Source organism: Lycium ferocissimum, chromosome 5 (assembly GCF_029784015.1).
Source record: "Lycium ferocissimum isolate CSIRO_LF1 chromosome 5, AGI_CSIRO_Lferr_CH_V1, whole genome shotgun sequence".
NCBI classification, from domain to species: domain Eukaryota; kingdom Viridiplantae; phylum Streptophyta; class Magnoliopsida; order Solanales; family Solanaceae; genus Lycium; species Lycium ferocissimum.
Genome location: NC_081346.1, coordinates 19,972,834 through 19,988,644, shown reverse-complemented (window position 1 = coordinate 19,988,644; position 15,811 = coordinate 19,972,834). Strand labels below are relative to the sequence as shown.

At 32.9% G+C, this 15,811-nt stretch overlaps 1 protein-coding gene across 4 annotated transcripts; it reads left to right on the top strand.

The window, feature by feature from the left end:
- The first annotated feature begins 3,405 nt into the window (after positions 1–3,405).
- On the top strand, positions 3,406–6,880 carry LOC132056413 (protein IQ-DOMAIN 21). Of its 4 annotated transcripts, XM_059448600.1 has the most exons (6): positions 3,406–3,496; positions 3,588–3,653; positions 3,780–3,884; positions 4,911–5,219; positions 5,333–5,698; positions 5,971–6,880. In XM_059448600.1, the coding sequence occupies exons 3-6, from the start codon at positions 3,804–3,806 to the stop codon at positions 6,619–6,621; spliced, it is 1,407 nt and encodes a 468-aa protein (XP_059304583.1). In that variant the 5' UTR covers positions 3,406–3,496; positions 3,588–3,653; positions 3,780–3,803; the 3' UTR covers positions 6,622–6,880. The 4 variants fall into 4 exon arrangements, with proteins under 4 accessions (XP_059304583.1, XP_059304585.1, XP_059304582.1 ...); XM_059448602.1 differs by lacking the exon at positions 3,588–3,653 and having other exon boundaries at positions 3,475–3,496; XM_059448599.1 differs by lacking the exon at positions 3,406–3,496 and having other exon boundaries at positions 3,503–3,653.
- The last annotated feature ends 8,931 nt before the right edge of the window (positions 6,881–15,811 follow it).

Below are 15,811 nucleotides of genomic sequence, written 5' to 3'. Positions count from 1 at the left end.
GGGAGTTGAAATCCTGCCGGTACAACAGCCATGAAGGGCTGGCCGGCAGTGTTAACCACCATATTGTAATGCTACGACAGATCTAGGGTTTGTATGAACATCAAAGTTGAGAGCAAAAAAATTTCTGGACCATTTCTCGATTTGTTTGTTTGCAACAAATTTTTGATATGTCGAAAATAACAGCAAAATCACAAACAAAATATGTTGAAACATAGATAATATATTGATGAATAGTGTGAGTACAAATTTGTTTATTCCCTGGATTCTCTCCTAATATTTCTACGTAATTCAAGGGCCGTTAGTAGTGTATTTCTCGAACGTAGGAAAACCTCCTTGTGATGTATTTGATCTCCAAGACCGTCGACAGTTTGATTAAAGCAATACTTGATGGCTTGATCGTTTGTGACTATCCAAGGGATTTATGGAATTATTTTTCGAGATGCCTTTCTTAGAGAATACGCGTTCCTTTATATAGGGATGAGCTAGGGTTTAGGTTAGAGTAGCCTCTAAGAACCTCTAGAGTTTGAAGAAGGATTGAACTCAACTAGTAGAATCCTATTTCAAATTCGGTGAAATTTCGATGTCTACAAGTGCCCTACTTCGAGGTTTGTCGGAGTGTAGACTTGTCGTCTCGAAACTCAAAGATAAGACTTGAGGTACCCATAAAAATGGAGCTTCCATCCTTGATTTTACGATTCCAGATTTTGCAAATTTGATTTGTGAGAGAAGCGATAAAGGGCAGATTTGGTCCCACTAGGTGTGCCAATTTGTTTGCAACAAATTATGATATGTGGAAAATAAATTGCAGCCACAAATAAAATATGAAGAAACATATATTTTATTGATGAACATTGCGGGTACAAATCTTTTATTCCCTTGATTCTTTCCTCCTAGATTTTCTCCGTAATTCGAGGGTAGTTAGTAGCATATTTTCTCGAACGTAGGATAACCTCCTTGGGATGTATTTGATCTCCATGAGTGTCGGGTAGTTTGATGAAGGCAATGTTTGATGCCTTGATCTCTTTGTGAATATCCTAGGGATTTATTGGATTTTCGAGATGCATGCCTTTTCAAGAGAATATGAGTCCCTTTATATAGGCATGAGCTAGGGTTTAGGATAGAGTAGCCTCCAAGAAATCCTAGAGTTTGAAGACAGATTGGACTCATTTTGTAGAATCCTATTTCAAATCCGGTAGATTTTCAATGTCTACAAATGCCCCCTACTTCGAGGTTTGACGAAGTGTAGACTTGTCGAAACTCAAAGACGAGACTTGAATTACCCATAAAAATAGAGTTTCCATCTTTGATTTTGCGATTCCAGATTTTTCAGATTCGATTTGTGAGAGAAGAGATGAAGGACAGATTTGGTCCCACTGGGTGTGCAAATTGTTTGCAACAAATTTTTGATATGTGAAAAATAACTGAAAATCACAAACAAAATATGTTGAAACAAAGATATTTTATTGATGAATAGTACGCGCACAAATCTGTTGATTTTTCTCTCCTAATATTTCTCCGTAATTCCAGGACCATTAGTAGCGTATTTCTCGAACACATGAAGACCTTGTTGTGATGTATTTGATCTCCAAGAACGTCGGCAGGTCAATATTTGATGCCTTGATCTCTTTGTGAATATTCAAGAGATTTATGGGATTTTCGAGATGCCTTTCTTAGGTGTGTCCCTTTATATATGCATGATCTAGGGTTTAGGGTAGAGTGGCCTTAAAAACCACAGCATGAAGACGGATTGGACTCATCTGGTAGAATCTTATTTCAAATCCGGTAAAATTTTGATGTCTCAGTTTGTGTCATCCTTGATCATGTTATTAATTTTCTTTGAATCGTTCTAATTCGTATCAGATGTCTCTTAGTAAAAAAAAAAAAAAAAAAAAAACGGCTTTCTTTTTCCTAATAAATGATTTTAAGAGACAGACGAATAATTAAGGTGGGAGGTGGTTATCACAATACATAATTTGAACAAACCATCATTCGAACATTAAGGACGGTGCACCATAAAAGCTTCTCTCTTCCTCTCCTAATTCAACTATCAAACCAACTCACTCTTGCTTTAATGTCACTTTAAATGCAAGCAAAAAAACTCTCATCTCATCTTACCTAATTAATTATATTAACCACACCTTTTATTTTAGTTCATTTCAGCTCCAATAGTTCCCTGCAATTCAATGAATGTTAATTAAGGTCCCTAAATATAGTGTACCTCACTCATGTTGAAACCTTTTTTCAACTTTGTCTAATAATATGCGTGGTCAAACTTTTAAAATTTGCTTATTTTGTAAAGTGTTTTTTTTTTAATCATAAGTGTGTTTTAGAAAAATACTTTCAGATATATTATCAATCTGTGACGAATCAATTTCAAAATCACTTTTGCCATGTTTTTTTTTAATCATTAGTGTGTTTTAGAAAAATACTTTCAGATATAGTATCAATCTGTGTTTGACGAATCAATTTCAAAATCACTTTTGCCAACATGCATGGTCGTCAAGTTGCCAAAAGTGGTTAGGAGGAAAATTTACCTTTTTAGCTTTTGAAAAATAAACTTCTGTCACTACTCAAAAACACTTATTTTGTTTTAAAAGTTAGGTCAAGCACCTCAATTCTCTGAAATAAACATTTTAATTTGGCTTCTCAAAAACTTGTTCAGACAGACTACAAAATTGCACAATATTGTTCTATTTCATTACATATACTAAATCTATGGTTAGACCCAATTAACAAATAATAGGAGTACTAATGAACAAAACAACAAAGTCCATCATTTGTGTCACTATCACACGCCCGTGAACGTCCGAATTAGACAATTGCACTCCTCGCTCAACTTGTATGTTTTCCATAAAATAATTGAGCTGTCTTATTCCAGGCACTTCACCTGACTCCCATTTTGGTATGTAAAGTACCCTAGAAAAAAAAAGGTCCGCTTCAATCTTTTGGTGTAACACCTTTCTATCTATTACATATATTCATCTCTATCTCTCTATTACATATGTAAAGTACATAGTTTGAAAGGTGGCCAGTTAAACACCTTTCGTCGAAAAACTGTACTTTATATAAAACATAATAGTATTATGTATATAGGTCAAACAATATATTTTAAATATATATTACATCTTGAATATCCTTAACAAATATTTTGGCTTCATCAGTAAGGAGGTAATCGATACCCAATAGATACCAACCACTATTATAAAAAATAAAAAATAAAAATAAAAACGATTAAAGTGAATATTGAGTGCTAGTGTATATTTAGGGCGAAACAAGGAATGGCTAAAGACCTATGAAGGGGGGCAAGAATAGTGTAAAAGATATGTGTAATTAAGAAGGCCAGTTAGTGAGGCCAACTGTATGTAGATATGTGAAGTGTGTAGTAATAAAAGAGGAGAGTGTCATGAAAGAAATAAAATAAAAGAGGCACTAAACATTAGGAAAGGTACTCTCTTGACCCCGTGAGAATGATAAATACTAACGGCAAAATAATCGGGTCTGTAGTTATTACTCTTTTATTATTACCAAACTATTTCTCCATATCCCCTTCTATCTCCTTCACTGTTTTTTCTTTCTTCCTTCTTCAGTTTTCTTATGCACATGAAGAGCAAACACATCATGATTCAAGAACAGTAGTTTAATTCTCTCCCCAGGTTTTGTTGGATGACCTTGAAATTTGACTTGGGAAAGTTCTGTATTTTTTTTTGTTGTTGTTGTTGTCTTAATGGTTATGATCTGCTGAATGTATGTATGTATGTTTTTTTTTTTTTTTTTGGCAGAAAGGTCAATTCCTTTGGCTGAATATGGGCAAGAAAGGAAGTGGTTGGTTTTCATCAGTGAAGAAAGTTTTCAAACAATCTCCCAAAGATTCACCAGAAAAGAAGGTTAGTTCACTCTTTCTGTAGTTTTTCTGACATCTTATGATCTTCAAGATCAACAGAGAAAAAAGATAATCAGAAAGTTGATATAGTAGTACTAATATTTTGCAAGTATATTTTAGAGCAACCTATTCTTTAATTAGTGTTATGCATGTTTAGAGATAAATCTTTCAGGGACCCATCTTGATTTTCAACATTATGATCTAAATTACCAATGATTTGCTACTTAATGAGCATTACTCTATTATATTTGCTTTCTTGCCTTATATATGTTGATCCATATGATAATTGTTGTTCCTCTTTTCCCCTTCATTTCCCTAAAATAGGATACTTAATGTGATAATTTAGCATAATTGGTACTCATTATTACTAATAAGACAAAGGCCAATGATAGCAATATCATAGTTATAGTACTATTTTCTCTTACTTTGTCAGTACGTCATTTTATGGGATCTCTGATAAAATCCATCTTTTTATATGGAGAAATATGGTTAGTGAAAATTCATATAGTCGACTACAACAATCTGCTTGGGATTGAGGTATAGACGTATAGTTATGATTGTTCTGACAAAATCCATCCATTTATATGGATTAACATGGTCAGTGAGAATTAGCTATATATAGCCGATCCTAATTTGTTTGAAACCGAAGCATATTTATTGTCAATCTAACAAATCCATCCCATATCGTGGATCAGAAGCTGCACTTCATGGGCTTTTTTCTCTTCAAGAAGTAAACTACATAGTCATTTACTCAATTTTGGCTAATACTGGTCCCCACTACAACATGACCCTATGGAAAAGGCACCAACCAAACGAGTTCATGACATTTAGCTTTCAATCCACCTATTTCTTTCCCACCCATATTCATCACAACATGTGCTGTTTACGTTAGTTCTCCATCATCAATCACTACCACCACTCTATATGACAATATCTCACCAAAAAAATCATATCGCGTGTCTTTAATGTTAATTAAGCGATAATTTATGGTGTTATGAGGTGGTTTAATTGTTCTATTATATTTTTTTAGAAGGAAACATTAGCCAGCAAATGGCAACAACCGGAAGCTCCAGAAGTTGTGTCACTCGAACATTTTCCAGCAGGGAGTTCTCCGGATCTTATTAGTAATGGAGGGAGCAACGTCGATTCATCGTCTACTGCGGCTGAGGAACATAACCATGCCATTGCTGTTGCAGTAGCTACTGCTGCAGCCGCTGAGGCAGCTGTTACAGCGGCTCAAGCGGCTGCCAAAGTTGTCAGATTAGCTGGCGGCTATGGCCGACAGTCCACAGAGGAAAGAGCTGCCACACTAATCCAATCATATTACAGGGGATATCTGGTAACATATTATGTGACACTAATAACATGTTATATTTTTCTTAATTTGTTACTAGTGTTATTCAATTAGATCTTGATAATGTTTAATTGGCTTATGTGTTAATAATTTTGTAGGCAAGACGAGCTTTGCGTGCTCTGAAAGGATTGGTAAGGCTGCAAGCACTAGTGAGGGGACATAATGTGCGGAAACAAGCACAGATGACCATGAGATGCATGCAAGCATTAGTACGTGTTCAGGCCAGAGTACGAGCAAGAAGACTACAACTAGTTCAGGAGAGGCTCGAGAGCAAGCTAGAAGAAGCACGAAGGCACGCTGATGAAGAACGACAACACAAACACACTAGCCCCATCAATAAGTTAGAGACAGAAGGTTGGGATAACAGGAATCAAAGCATGGACAAGATCCAAGAAAGTAGTAGGAGAAAATTTGATGCTGAAATGAAAAGGGAAAGAGCTCTTGCTTATGCTTTTGCCTATCAGGTTAGCTATTCCTTTTAGCCAACAAATGTATAGTTTTGTATATTAATATATAATATGCATATTTTATACATAGTAGTATATATTTTTTCTATATTTGGCTAGCAAACGTAATTATTTTTTCCCAACCAGCCAAATGAGTAACTTGCCCATTAAAAACTGCCTTCATTACACACATCATTATCTACCTAACTTACTAAATGTCTAAATGAGTTATAAAGTTTTTCCATTGATAAGTTTTAATGTTGTCGTATTATTATCACTGGTGCTGACAGCAAAAGCAACAACAACTATTGCACATTGATCCACATGGTGAGGACGCCGAACTTTTTGGCAATGAGCGCGATAAGTCACAATGGGGTTGGAGTTGGCTGGAGCGTTGGATGGCTTCACAACCATACCAATACTCAAGACACATAGTGCCAAGGGACAGCTCCTATGTGACACCTTCCACAACAAGTGACATGTCCGAGAAGACAGTAGAAATGGATCTAGTCACCGGCCCATTGGACTCGGAGAACATCAACTCGGCCCGTCACACTTTCGACCAAGCTGAAACAAGCCCATACTCGGCCCGGAAGCAGAGTCAAACACACCTTGATGCTGTCCCAAGCTACATGGCCCCAACTAAGTCTGCAAAAGCCAAGGTGAGGAGTCAAGGCCTTGTTAAGCATCGTAGCCCACCAGCGGCCCAATGGAATGCACCAACCAGGAAGGGGCCACACTATGGATTGGGCCTTGAATCAACTTCAGGGACAAGTACAACAGCAATCTATCAAGCTTCGAGAAGCCCAAGCCCAAAAACTACCGCGAATCATCGCAGTGGACAGGCTAATAAATGGATGGGAACGTACAGTCCAGAATCAAGTGGCGATGATCGGGCTTCACCATTAGGAGTACATGCCTGGAGATATAATTTTAGTTGATTTTTTTTTTTTTTTTTGTGGTAAATAAAGTACTCAATAATGCTGTTGCTGTGTGCTAACAGCTTGTTGGTTTTATTTCAGTATCCTATTTTGACTTGGAATGGTTAAATGCGAACTTTGAGTATTTGCAATGATTGTAAAATATAATCTGTATAAGTGTAAGGTGTAGTTTTTGTTGTTGGAAGTGTATGACAAAATTAATACTACTACTTCATCAGTTTGTAAAAGCAATTTATAAGACACTATTTCTATCTGGAAACGTTTCAAAATCTTTTAAACCATTTGATTTATAACATATTATATACTTGGAAGATAAGGATTAAGGAATTCAAATTCATTAACAATCAGAAATTTATACTTTCATTTGATACTTTCTCTATCACTAGATGGCCTATGCCCGTGCTGCGCACGGGCCCAACATTTCGGATTATAGTGTATTTATGTAGTTGTGGTTGTATATATATATATATATATATATATATATATATATATATATATATATACACATACATCATGTTGAAATACGATTAATATAATATTGTAGTTTGTCTTTATCTGAACTTTTATTTTATTCGTGTTTGCTACGAAAATTTATTAATACTTTTTAAAAGAGAAGATTTGTTTAAAAAGAAAACTATTTTCTTACTCTTTGAAATAAAAATAATGTTAATATTTAAGCGTCGGTTGATACTTTCAATTTTAATTCGATTAATTTAAAAGTGTAAAATACTTATTATTTTTATCAAATTTTGATTTGGATAATTCTAATTCAAATTATTAAATTAATTTTACATGTTTGAAACGAAACAAAGTAGAAATTAATTTTTTATTTAAACGAAGAAATGCTATTTTTTAATTTTTTGTAAATATTCTCGGTTTAACTCATTTCTTGTCGTTGTCTTTTGCATGGTTTTTTAAGGAAAACGCGAATTAGAATTATAATTTGACTAATTTATCTTATTCATTATTTGATCTTCATTTGATATTAATCTCTTTTCACATTTATTAGAGTAAGAATAAAAATAAAAAAGTAATTAAATTGTATGTTATTTTTTAAATATATATATTTTAAGTATATTTATTTTAGTAAACATAATAAATATAATAAAGCATTTCTATCTACTTTTTAGAAGAGTTGGTAATATAAAGGATTTTTACTCTTAAGTAAAAAAATAGGACCGATGACCGACGGATGGCGATGTTGCCTCTATAAAGTGCTCTTCTATACGGTAGTAATAGTAAAGTAATACATATAATTTTTTTTATCAAAATTTGATTTGGATAATTCTAATTCAAATTATTATATTAATTTTATATGTTTAAGATGAAACGAAGTAGAAATTTGATTTTCTATTTAAATGAAGAATTTCTATTTTTTATTTTTTAGTAAATATTTTTTGTTTAACTCATTTTACTTGTCATGTTGTTTTTTACATGTTTTTTAAGGAAACGTCAATTAAAATTAGAATTAGAATTTCACTAATTTACCTTATTAATTATTTGATCTCTATTTAATATTATTTTTTCTTTTATGACATTAATCTCTTTTCACATTTATTAGAGTAAGGAAAAATGAAAAAGTAATTAAATTCTATCTTATTTTAATATATAAGTATTTTAAGTATGTTCTTTGTACAATAATTTCATGTCTCCCACTAATGGGTTGATATGCGTATGTGTGATGAATCCATCATTATTGATTTAATTGTTTGATTTTCTAAGCACTTTTTTTTAACATTGTTTGTTTTTTCAATATGGGATTCATTTTTTTTTTTTAATATTAGTTGTTGTTTAATATATATAGGGGCCCACATTTTTTTCCGAAGAAGTTTGGATGTGGTGGGTTCCACTTTTTTTTTTTTTTTTTTTTTTTTTTAATGTTTTGGTTGGTGTTTAATATGGGGCCATGAAGAAACTTCTATTTTTAAATTTTTAGTAAATATTTTTCGTTTAACTCATTTTATTGTGCTCCGTATCTAAAACTTTATTATATTAGTGTTTGCTAAGAATACAAAGTCTGAACTTTTTTTTTGACATTGTTTATTTTTTTAATATGAGATTAACTCTTTTTATATATATATATTGCTTGATTTTGTCAATATGGGATACTATGTTCAAAGCATGATTAATATAACATTGTAGTTTGTGCTCCGTATTTAAAAACTTTTATTATATTAGTGTTTCTAATAACGATACGCATGGTGTTTAATATGAGGCCCACAATTTTTTTTTAACATTGTTTATTTTTTTTAATACGGGATTCATTTTTTTTTTTTAGTAAATATTTTTCGTTTAACTCATTTTATTGTGCTCATATCTAAAACTTTATTATATTAGTATTTGCTAAGAATACAAAGTACGAACTTTTTTTTTTTGACATTGTTTATTTTTTTTTTATGAGATTAACTCTTTTTTTATATATATATATATATATTGCTTGATTTTGTCAATATGGAATACTATGTTAAAGCCTTTGTACGATTAATATAACATTGTAGGTTGTCTTTCCGTATTTAAAACTTTATTATATTAGTGTTTGCTCGATACGCATGGTGTTTAATATGAGGCCCACAATTTTTTTTTTTTAACATTGTTTATTTTTTTAATACGGGATTCATTTTTTTTTTTTAATATTGCTTGATTTTGTTAATATGGGAGTCTAATTTTTTTTAAAGTGAGTTTGGATGTGATGGGTTTCACTTTTTAGGGGGGACCCGAAATTTTTATTTTTATTTTTGTGGGCCTATTTAATATTTGGGGGGGGGGGGGGAAATTTTTTTTTTAATTTATGGGGTGGGGGGGTAAAATTTTTTATTTATGGGGAGGGGCCCACGACGGACGACGAAGAGCGAGTAAAACTCACTCTTCTATATAGTAGAAATTTTAACTACATTAATAGTTTCTTTCACCGCTACTAATTTTCGGATAATGGTTATGCACGACGACTGTGTGTGCACCTCAACTATTTCATCAAGTGTTTGCTATCCCACTAGCACACATATCGAGTAACTCTTATCCACCAATGCTTACCCTTAATGTTATACAATTCCAACTACAAGAAAAATTCAAGATTGTGACAGAATATTTATGACGGACAAGTTAATCATAATTTAATGACGGATTTTTGACGATTTTATGATATAATTCATCAGTGTGAATAAAATTTGTAATGGTCATGATGATTTGTCATAATTCAGGTACAAACTAGTAACAGAAATGATGGTTTGTCACAATTCTATCACAAATTTATGACAAAAATAAAGACCTATTACAATTTCATCACAAATTGTGACAGACTTGTGACTCACCACAAGCAAAAACACAATATGTGACGGACGAATTTTGACTAATTGGTGTGACTGGCAAAACAAATTAGTGACGAATATCCAAATTAGTGACAAATTAGAAAAGAAAAAAAAAACACAATTTGGACGAATATCTAGTTACACCAATTAATGACGAAATTGTGACGTATCATTTCATCACAATTATTGGCAAAACAAATAGTCACATCGGAAAAAAATAAATATGTCGTGTAAGTGGTTAGTATAAAGAGTGAGAGAGCAACCTTTAGAGGTATGTTTTTATTAATTAAATTATTCATGATTTAATTTCCATTTAATAATAAATAATTAATAAATAAGTGCTTATTATTTAAAAAATTATTTACATATTATAAAAATTATTAGAAAATATTATTTAATTATAAAAAATTATTTGTGACGGAATTATTTATTTTTAGTCCATCACTATTTGTAAGGGATTGAACCTTTATTATATCAAATATTTTGTGATCAATTAGCAAAATTCATCTCTAATTGAGACAGACATTTGGTCACAAAACTTATCACAAACATTTGTGACGGAGTCATTATTTCGTCACTATTTTTTGTATGAGGAGCGGCTTTGTGATGGCCGAGAGTTTGTCATAAATCCGTCGAATTCAGTTAAAATTCTTTTTTTTTTCTTCTTCTAGATTGTAGTGTAAAATCAAGGTTAGATGATACCAAGTATGTAGTTTAGCTCCATGAAGATAAGTAAATCGTATAAATGTAACCAAACAAAGTACAACAATACATGTAAAATATATCATCTGTACATGCCAAGTCTTCTGGAAAATGGACTTTTGGATGGTAAAAGATTTGTGTTTGCCAATATGATCTACTTAATCTGATGAATTCTAAAATCAAGGTTCGGTGATACCAAGTTATCTTGTTCTTTCTTGAAGAGAAAGATGGAAATAGTCCATTAAGTAATAGACTGGATGTTTTTTCTTAGGTTTCTGAATGACTTGTTCTATAAGTTCTGAAATTTTTGAGGCTTTGCTGATGGTGAAAATGGAAATCAAGGAGGTTTATGGTGTAGGCTCACTAGGAAAGAGATTTTGAGGTTGACGGATAGATAACTTTACTAAAAAAAAAAAAAAAAAAATCCCTCCAAAGCAGTGGCGCCCTACTGATGAAGATAGTGTGAAATTCAAACATACATCGCTTCATATAGGGTTGAGTGAATGCCGACTCCTTTCGCAATCAAGTATTGTGATACTTTTTCAAGCTATTTGATGAGGATAAAGCTCCACACAAAATTAGCATGGCAAAATACATCAAAACCCCCCTGAACTATACACGAAAAGTCGATATCACACCTAAACTATACGGACGACCTATTACACACAGAAATATAAAAAAGTGATATTATTTACCCCTTCACACATTTAACCGGTCCTCGTATGCGCGAGGTGTTCACACGCGCGCGACACGTCGACAACACGTTATTTGCTTTTTTCTCTTACTTATTTATTTGTGGGCCCCACGTTTTAAAAAACTTTTTCCCTTTTCATTGTGTCTTCTTCTTCGTGCCTTCCCCTGTTTGTTTCTTCACTTCATCTCCCATGAGATGAAGTTTTTTAAAAAGTTTTTTCCTTTTTCACTTCATCTCCATTAGCACAGCCCCCCCCCCCCCCCCCGCACCCGCCCCTTCTTTTTCATCTTCATTTCCTCCACTCCCATTCCACCACCACCACGACTTCTTCTCCTCTAACGCCACTCCCAAAATCCTTCGTCTTCTTTTTCTCCATTTCACCGTAAATTGAACAAATCCCGAAGTATTTTCGTCCCACTTACACTCAAATTTATCCAAGATTAAGAAACAATGCGTAACTACAATGAAGAAATTGCACGAATTGCCCTTCAAATGAACTTTTAACAACAATGAAGATATTGCACGAATCGCCTTCTTCAAATGGGAAATTTTCATTGTACGCACCGCCCTTCAAATGGAAAATTTTCTTCATTGTTTAACAACAATGAAGAAATTGCACGAACTCGCCCTTCAAATGGATCAAGAAGGGTTGCACGAATCGTTTTCAAAGAATTTTTTTTAAAAAAAAAAAACACCACAATGGGGCGGCGTGGTGACATGAACGGAGGAGAGAGAATAAAAAAAAAAAAACGAGGGGATGAAGAGAAGGGGGAGGGCATGACATGGATGGGGGCTCGCGGGTTGGGTTGGGGGATGAAGAAGATGAGGTGACATAGGTTGGGGATGAAGAAGAAGAGGTTGGGTCGGGTGGAAGGGTGGGGATAGGGTGGGTGGGGATTATAAAAATATATATTTTGTAATTAAAAAAGAAAATAATAAATAAATTTTAATTAAAACGCGCTTATTTTTCAATTATTTTTATAATTTGTGCCACATCGGCCGTCGGGTGGTATTAATATCACTTTTTAAATGTTCAGGTGTGTAATAGGTCGCCCGTATAGTTTAGGTGTGATATCGACTTTTCGGGTATAGTTCAGGGGGGTTTTGATGTATTTTGCCAAATTAGCATAGACAATTTTCATGTCACAAAAAAGACCTTAACGGTATTAACAACTGGTGTAACACTAGTCCAATGCTTTTATAATGCTTAGAATGTTGCCATTAACAATTTAAGTACAATAGTTTGTTGGAGCACATAACAATCTAAAGATGTGCAACACCTACTAAATTACCTTCCAGACCGTGCATCTCCTAATTTCAAGAAAGAGGTGATATTACTACAGCCATGCACTTACGCAAATTGCATCTTAGCTACATTTGTCATTTACCCGCACAGTGTATCATTGCGGTGTAAAGGTATGAAATGATATTAATTGATGATGCATGATGAATGTTAGGAGTAAGAGTGAAGTGAGATCTCCAGGCTGTCTAGAAGCATGATTCATAAAAATTGAATGAGGACATGGACTCTTTTACCTTTTTTGAACTTTGAATTTTTTTTTTTTTTTTTTTTTTTTTGTATTATTGATGTCAAAACTCATAGCAGTTATACATTAAGTATGATATTAAGCTTAAAAAAAGAGACCTGCCTCCGCTATGTACTTCCTGACATTGATGTTTTTGTGAATCATCCATGAAGATTACTTAGCTTCCATTTCCCATTTATTTTTCTTGTTGTATGGATGGCGTGTAGGCCAAATTAGGAAGACTAACTTTTAAGTGCACTTGTAATTTTTCGAACATGTGATATCATTTGTTATGTTATCACCAGATATATCATATAAAATGTTTGTTTATAATTGATATACTATTATATATCAAATATAGAATGTTAGATAAATCAAAACTAATGACAAATCTTCATGCAACAGGAGTCTATAATGACAAATCAAAAAATCTGAAAATTTTAATAGCATAACTAAAAATCACTTAAATTAAATGGATAATTATCACTAAGATTAAATTATTATTATTTTACTCAATATAAGTTGTAAATGTAAATGTCATATCTTCTCTCGGTTCTGATGCCACAACCCATTTGGCTAGTCACAACTGGCACCTAACAAGTTGATTACCCACCCACGAACCAATCCTTGTTTTAAAACTATTTTGAGAAATGAATGAAGTAAAGCACTTGAGAAATTAAATGAGTCTATAAATTCATTATATGTAGTGAAATTAGGAGGAAAAGTACAAGTGTGAAGGAAAGCCAAAAGTACCCTAAATAAAGCCATGAAGCTATTACAATTCTCAATACAAATTAAAGGAATTTAGCACAAAAAATAGAATAAAAGACATAAAGCAGACGCTACCACGACCTCAATAGTTGACTTACCTCATCTGAACCAGACATTGCCTCGAACAAAATCAAGAGAACACAACAATGCCACTAGCATAAGGATCTGCAGTCTGCACAGAGCAATAAGTAGGTTTGATCAGCATAACGCCTAATGAGATTATTGAGCGACAAATCTTGCGCCATGATATAAAGTAAACCTCAAACTAAAATGAAAACAATAACAAGATATATAATAATATTTGGATGTAATCATCGCAGGTAAACAATTTTGTAAACAGTAATCTCAAGTGATCTCAACAAGTAAAAAACATTGCGCGTTGGGCCTTTGTGTGTGTAACTGTGTACCCATTAGACCATTCAGTTAGGGGCAGATCTAGGGGTCGGGAGGTTGTTCACCCAAAACGCCTCTGCAAAAAATTACACTATATATATTCCGTAGATTTTCTGTGTTTATGTATGTATATATATAAATTTTGAATCCCTAAATAAGATGCAAAAAGTTAGCTCATTGGTTTAGGGAAAATGCACCCCAACGTCCAAGGTCCAATCCTCAAGGACTACAAAAATTTTTACGTTTAACTTTTGTTGTTTTTTCCATTTAATTTTTAGAAAAGCCACATGATGTCGTTTCATTTTTTTTTTCTTTAGAAAATACGTATTTGACTTAGGGATTTTTGATCCCTAAAGGTCCAAATTAGAGTTAAAAATGTGTTGTTTCTTGCCAGTTGAGCACTAAATTCGCACCACCAATAAGTCGGAGCTAACTGCTGCTGCTACAAGTGCCAAAGTAAACTCTTCTCTCTATCTTTCTTCAAAGTTTTTGTCTCTCTTTTGCACCGCCAGCTGCCTAAGTAAACTCGAACCCCTGAATGAAAATTCTGCATTGGCCAGACCGCCACTGCATCCAATAGCCCTACATAAATAAGGCTGCTAGGCTAGATCATGGGTCCTTTAACTTTTATCGTAAGAGTGATGGGGGACAAAGTGAAGAATCTAAACATTAATTTTTTGAAATAAATCCTACATATTCGTGAATTAAAAGAAAGATATTTTAAGTTGAAATATTTTGTAATTAAAAAATATTTGAAAATTGTCGTAAAAACAATAAATTGTTTGACTCATCAAAAAGTAATACTATCCTATAAATTGAAACTTTTTTCTAATAAGCTATCCATCGAGGCTTTCACATCTTGTGGTGGTGGAGAGATTGACTTAGACACCTACCTCTATAAATTGAAACTAAAAAAGTAATTTAGCGCATAAGTCAAATTAATATGTTAAATTCTATATCCAGTCATGTCAAAACTATATATTTATTTTCTTAGCGGTGAAAGTTAAGGTCAAGTTTGGGAATTGGAGAGGAAGGAAGGAATCAACTTCCACTACTGGACGCTATTTGCCTTGAGCCTTTATGACACAATGTTGGAGGTTAGTTTCGTTCCAAAGTTTTCTAGATGTGACCAGAGAAATTTGGTTGGCTTTAGGAGGAAGCAAATGGAAATGAAGGCATGAAACTTGATGAAAATAGGTAAAACTTACCCGGTGATTACAATTAATCATATCAACTTATCAGGATTAAATAATTTAATAAAGTAAAAATATGCATTAATTCATCATGATTGAGTGAAAAAAGTCCATATGCCTAGGTAAAAAGAAGAAAATGAGTTTATCAACAATTTCATACATTTTATTAGTTTGATGTAAACATCGAATTGAATGCAAATAAATTCTTACGGTTTTAAGACCTTGTCACTCTAACCATAGTGACGAAGTTTTCTTATTTTCATCTTATGCTACCAAAACTAGGAATTACACTTTAATCTCAAACAAGTTAAAATCAATTATAAAAATCCTCACTAACCATATCTATCCATTTAAATCATCTCAACACAGTCATGCAAAATAAAATGAAATTCATCTCATAACAAAATAAGCTTTCTTATGCATGGTCATTTTAACTACTACGTGAAAAAAAAAAAAAAAGCAAGAGTAATGATGGTTTTGATGAAAGAAATCATGCAGCAATACTATTGACTTTAACGACTTGTTTTTACACAATAATTTTAGACAATTGTTACATTAGTTACTGACTAATTATACTGCATTTAATAAACATGACAATTAACGATT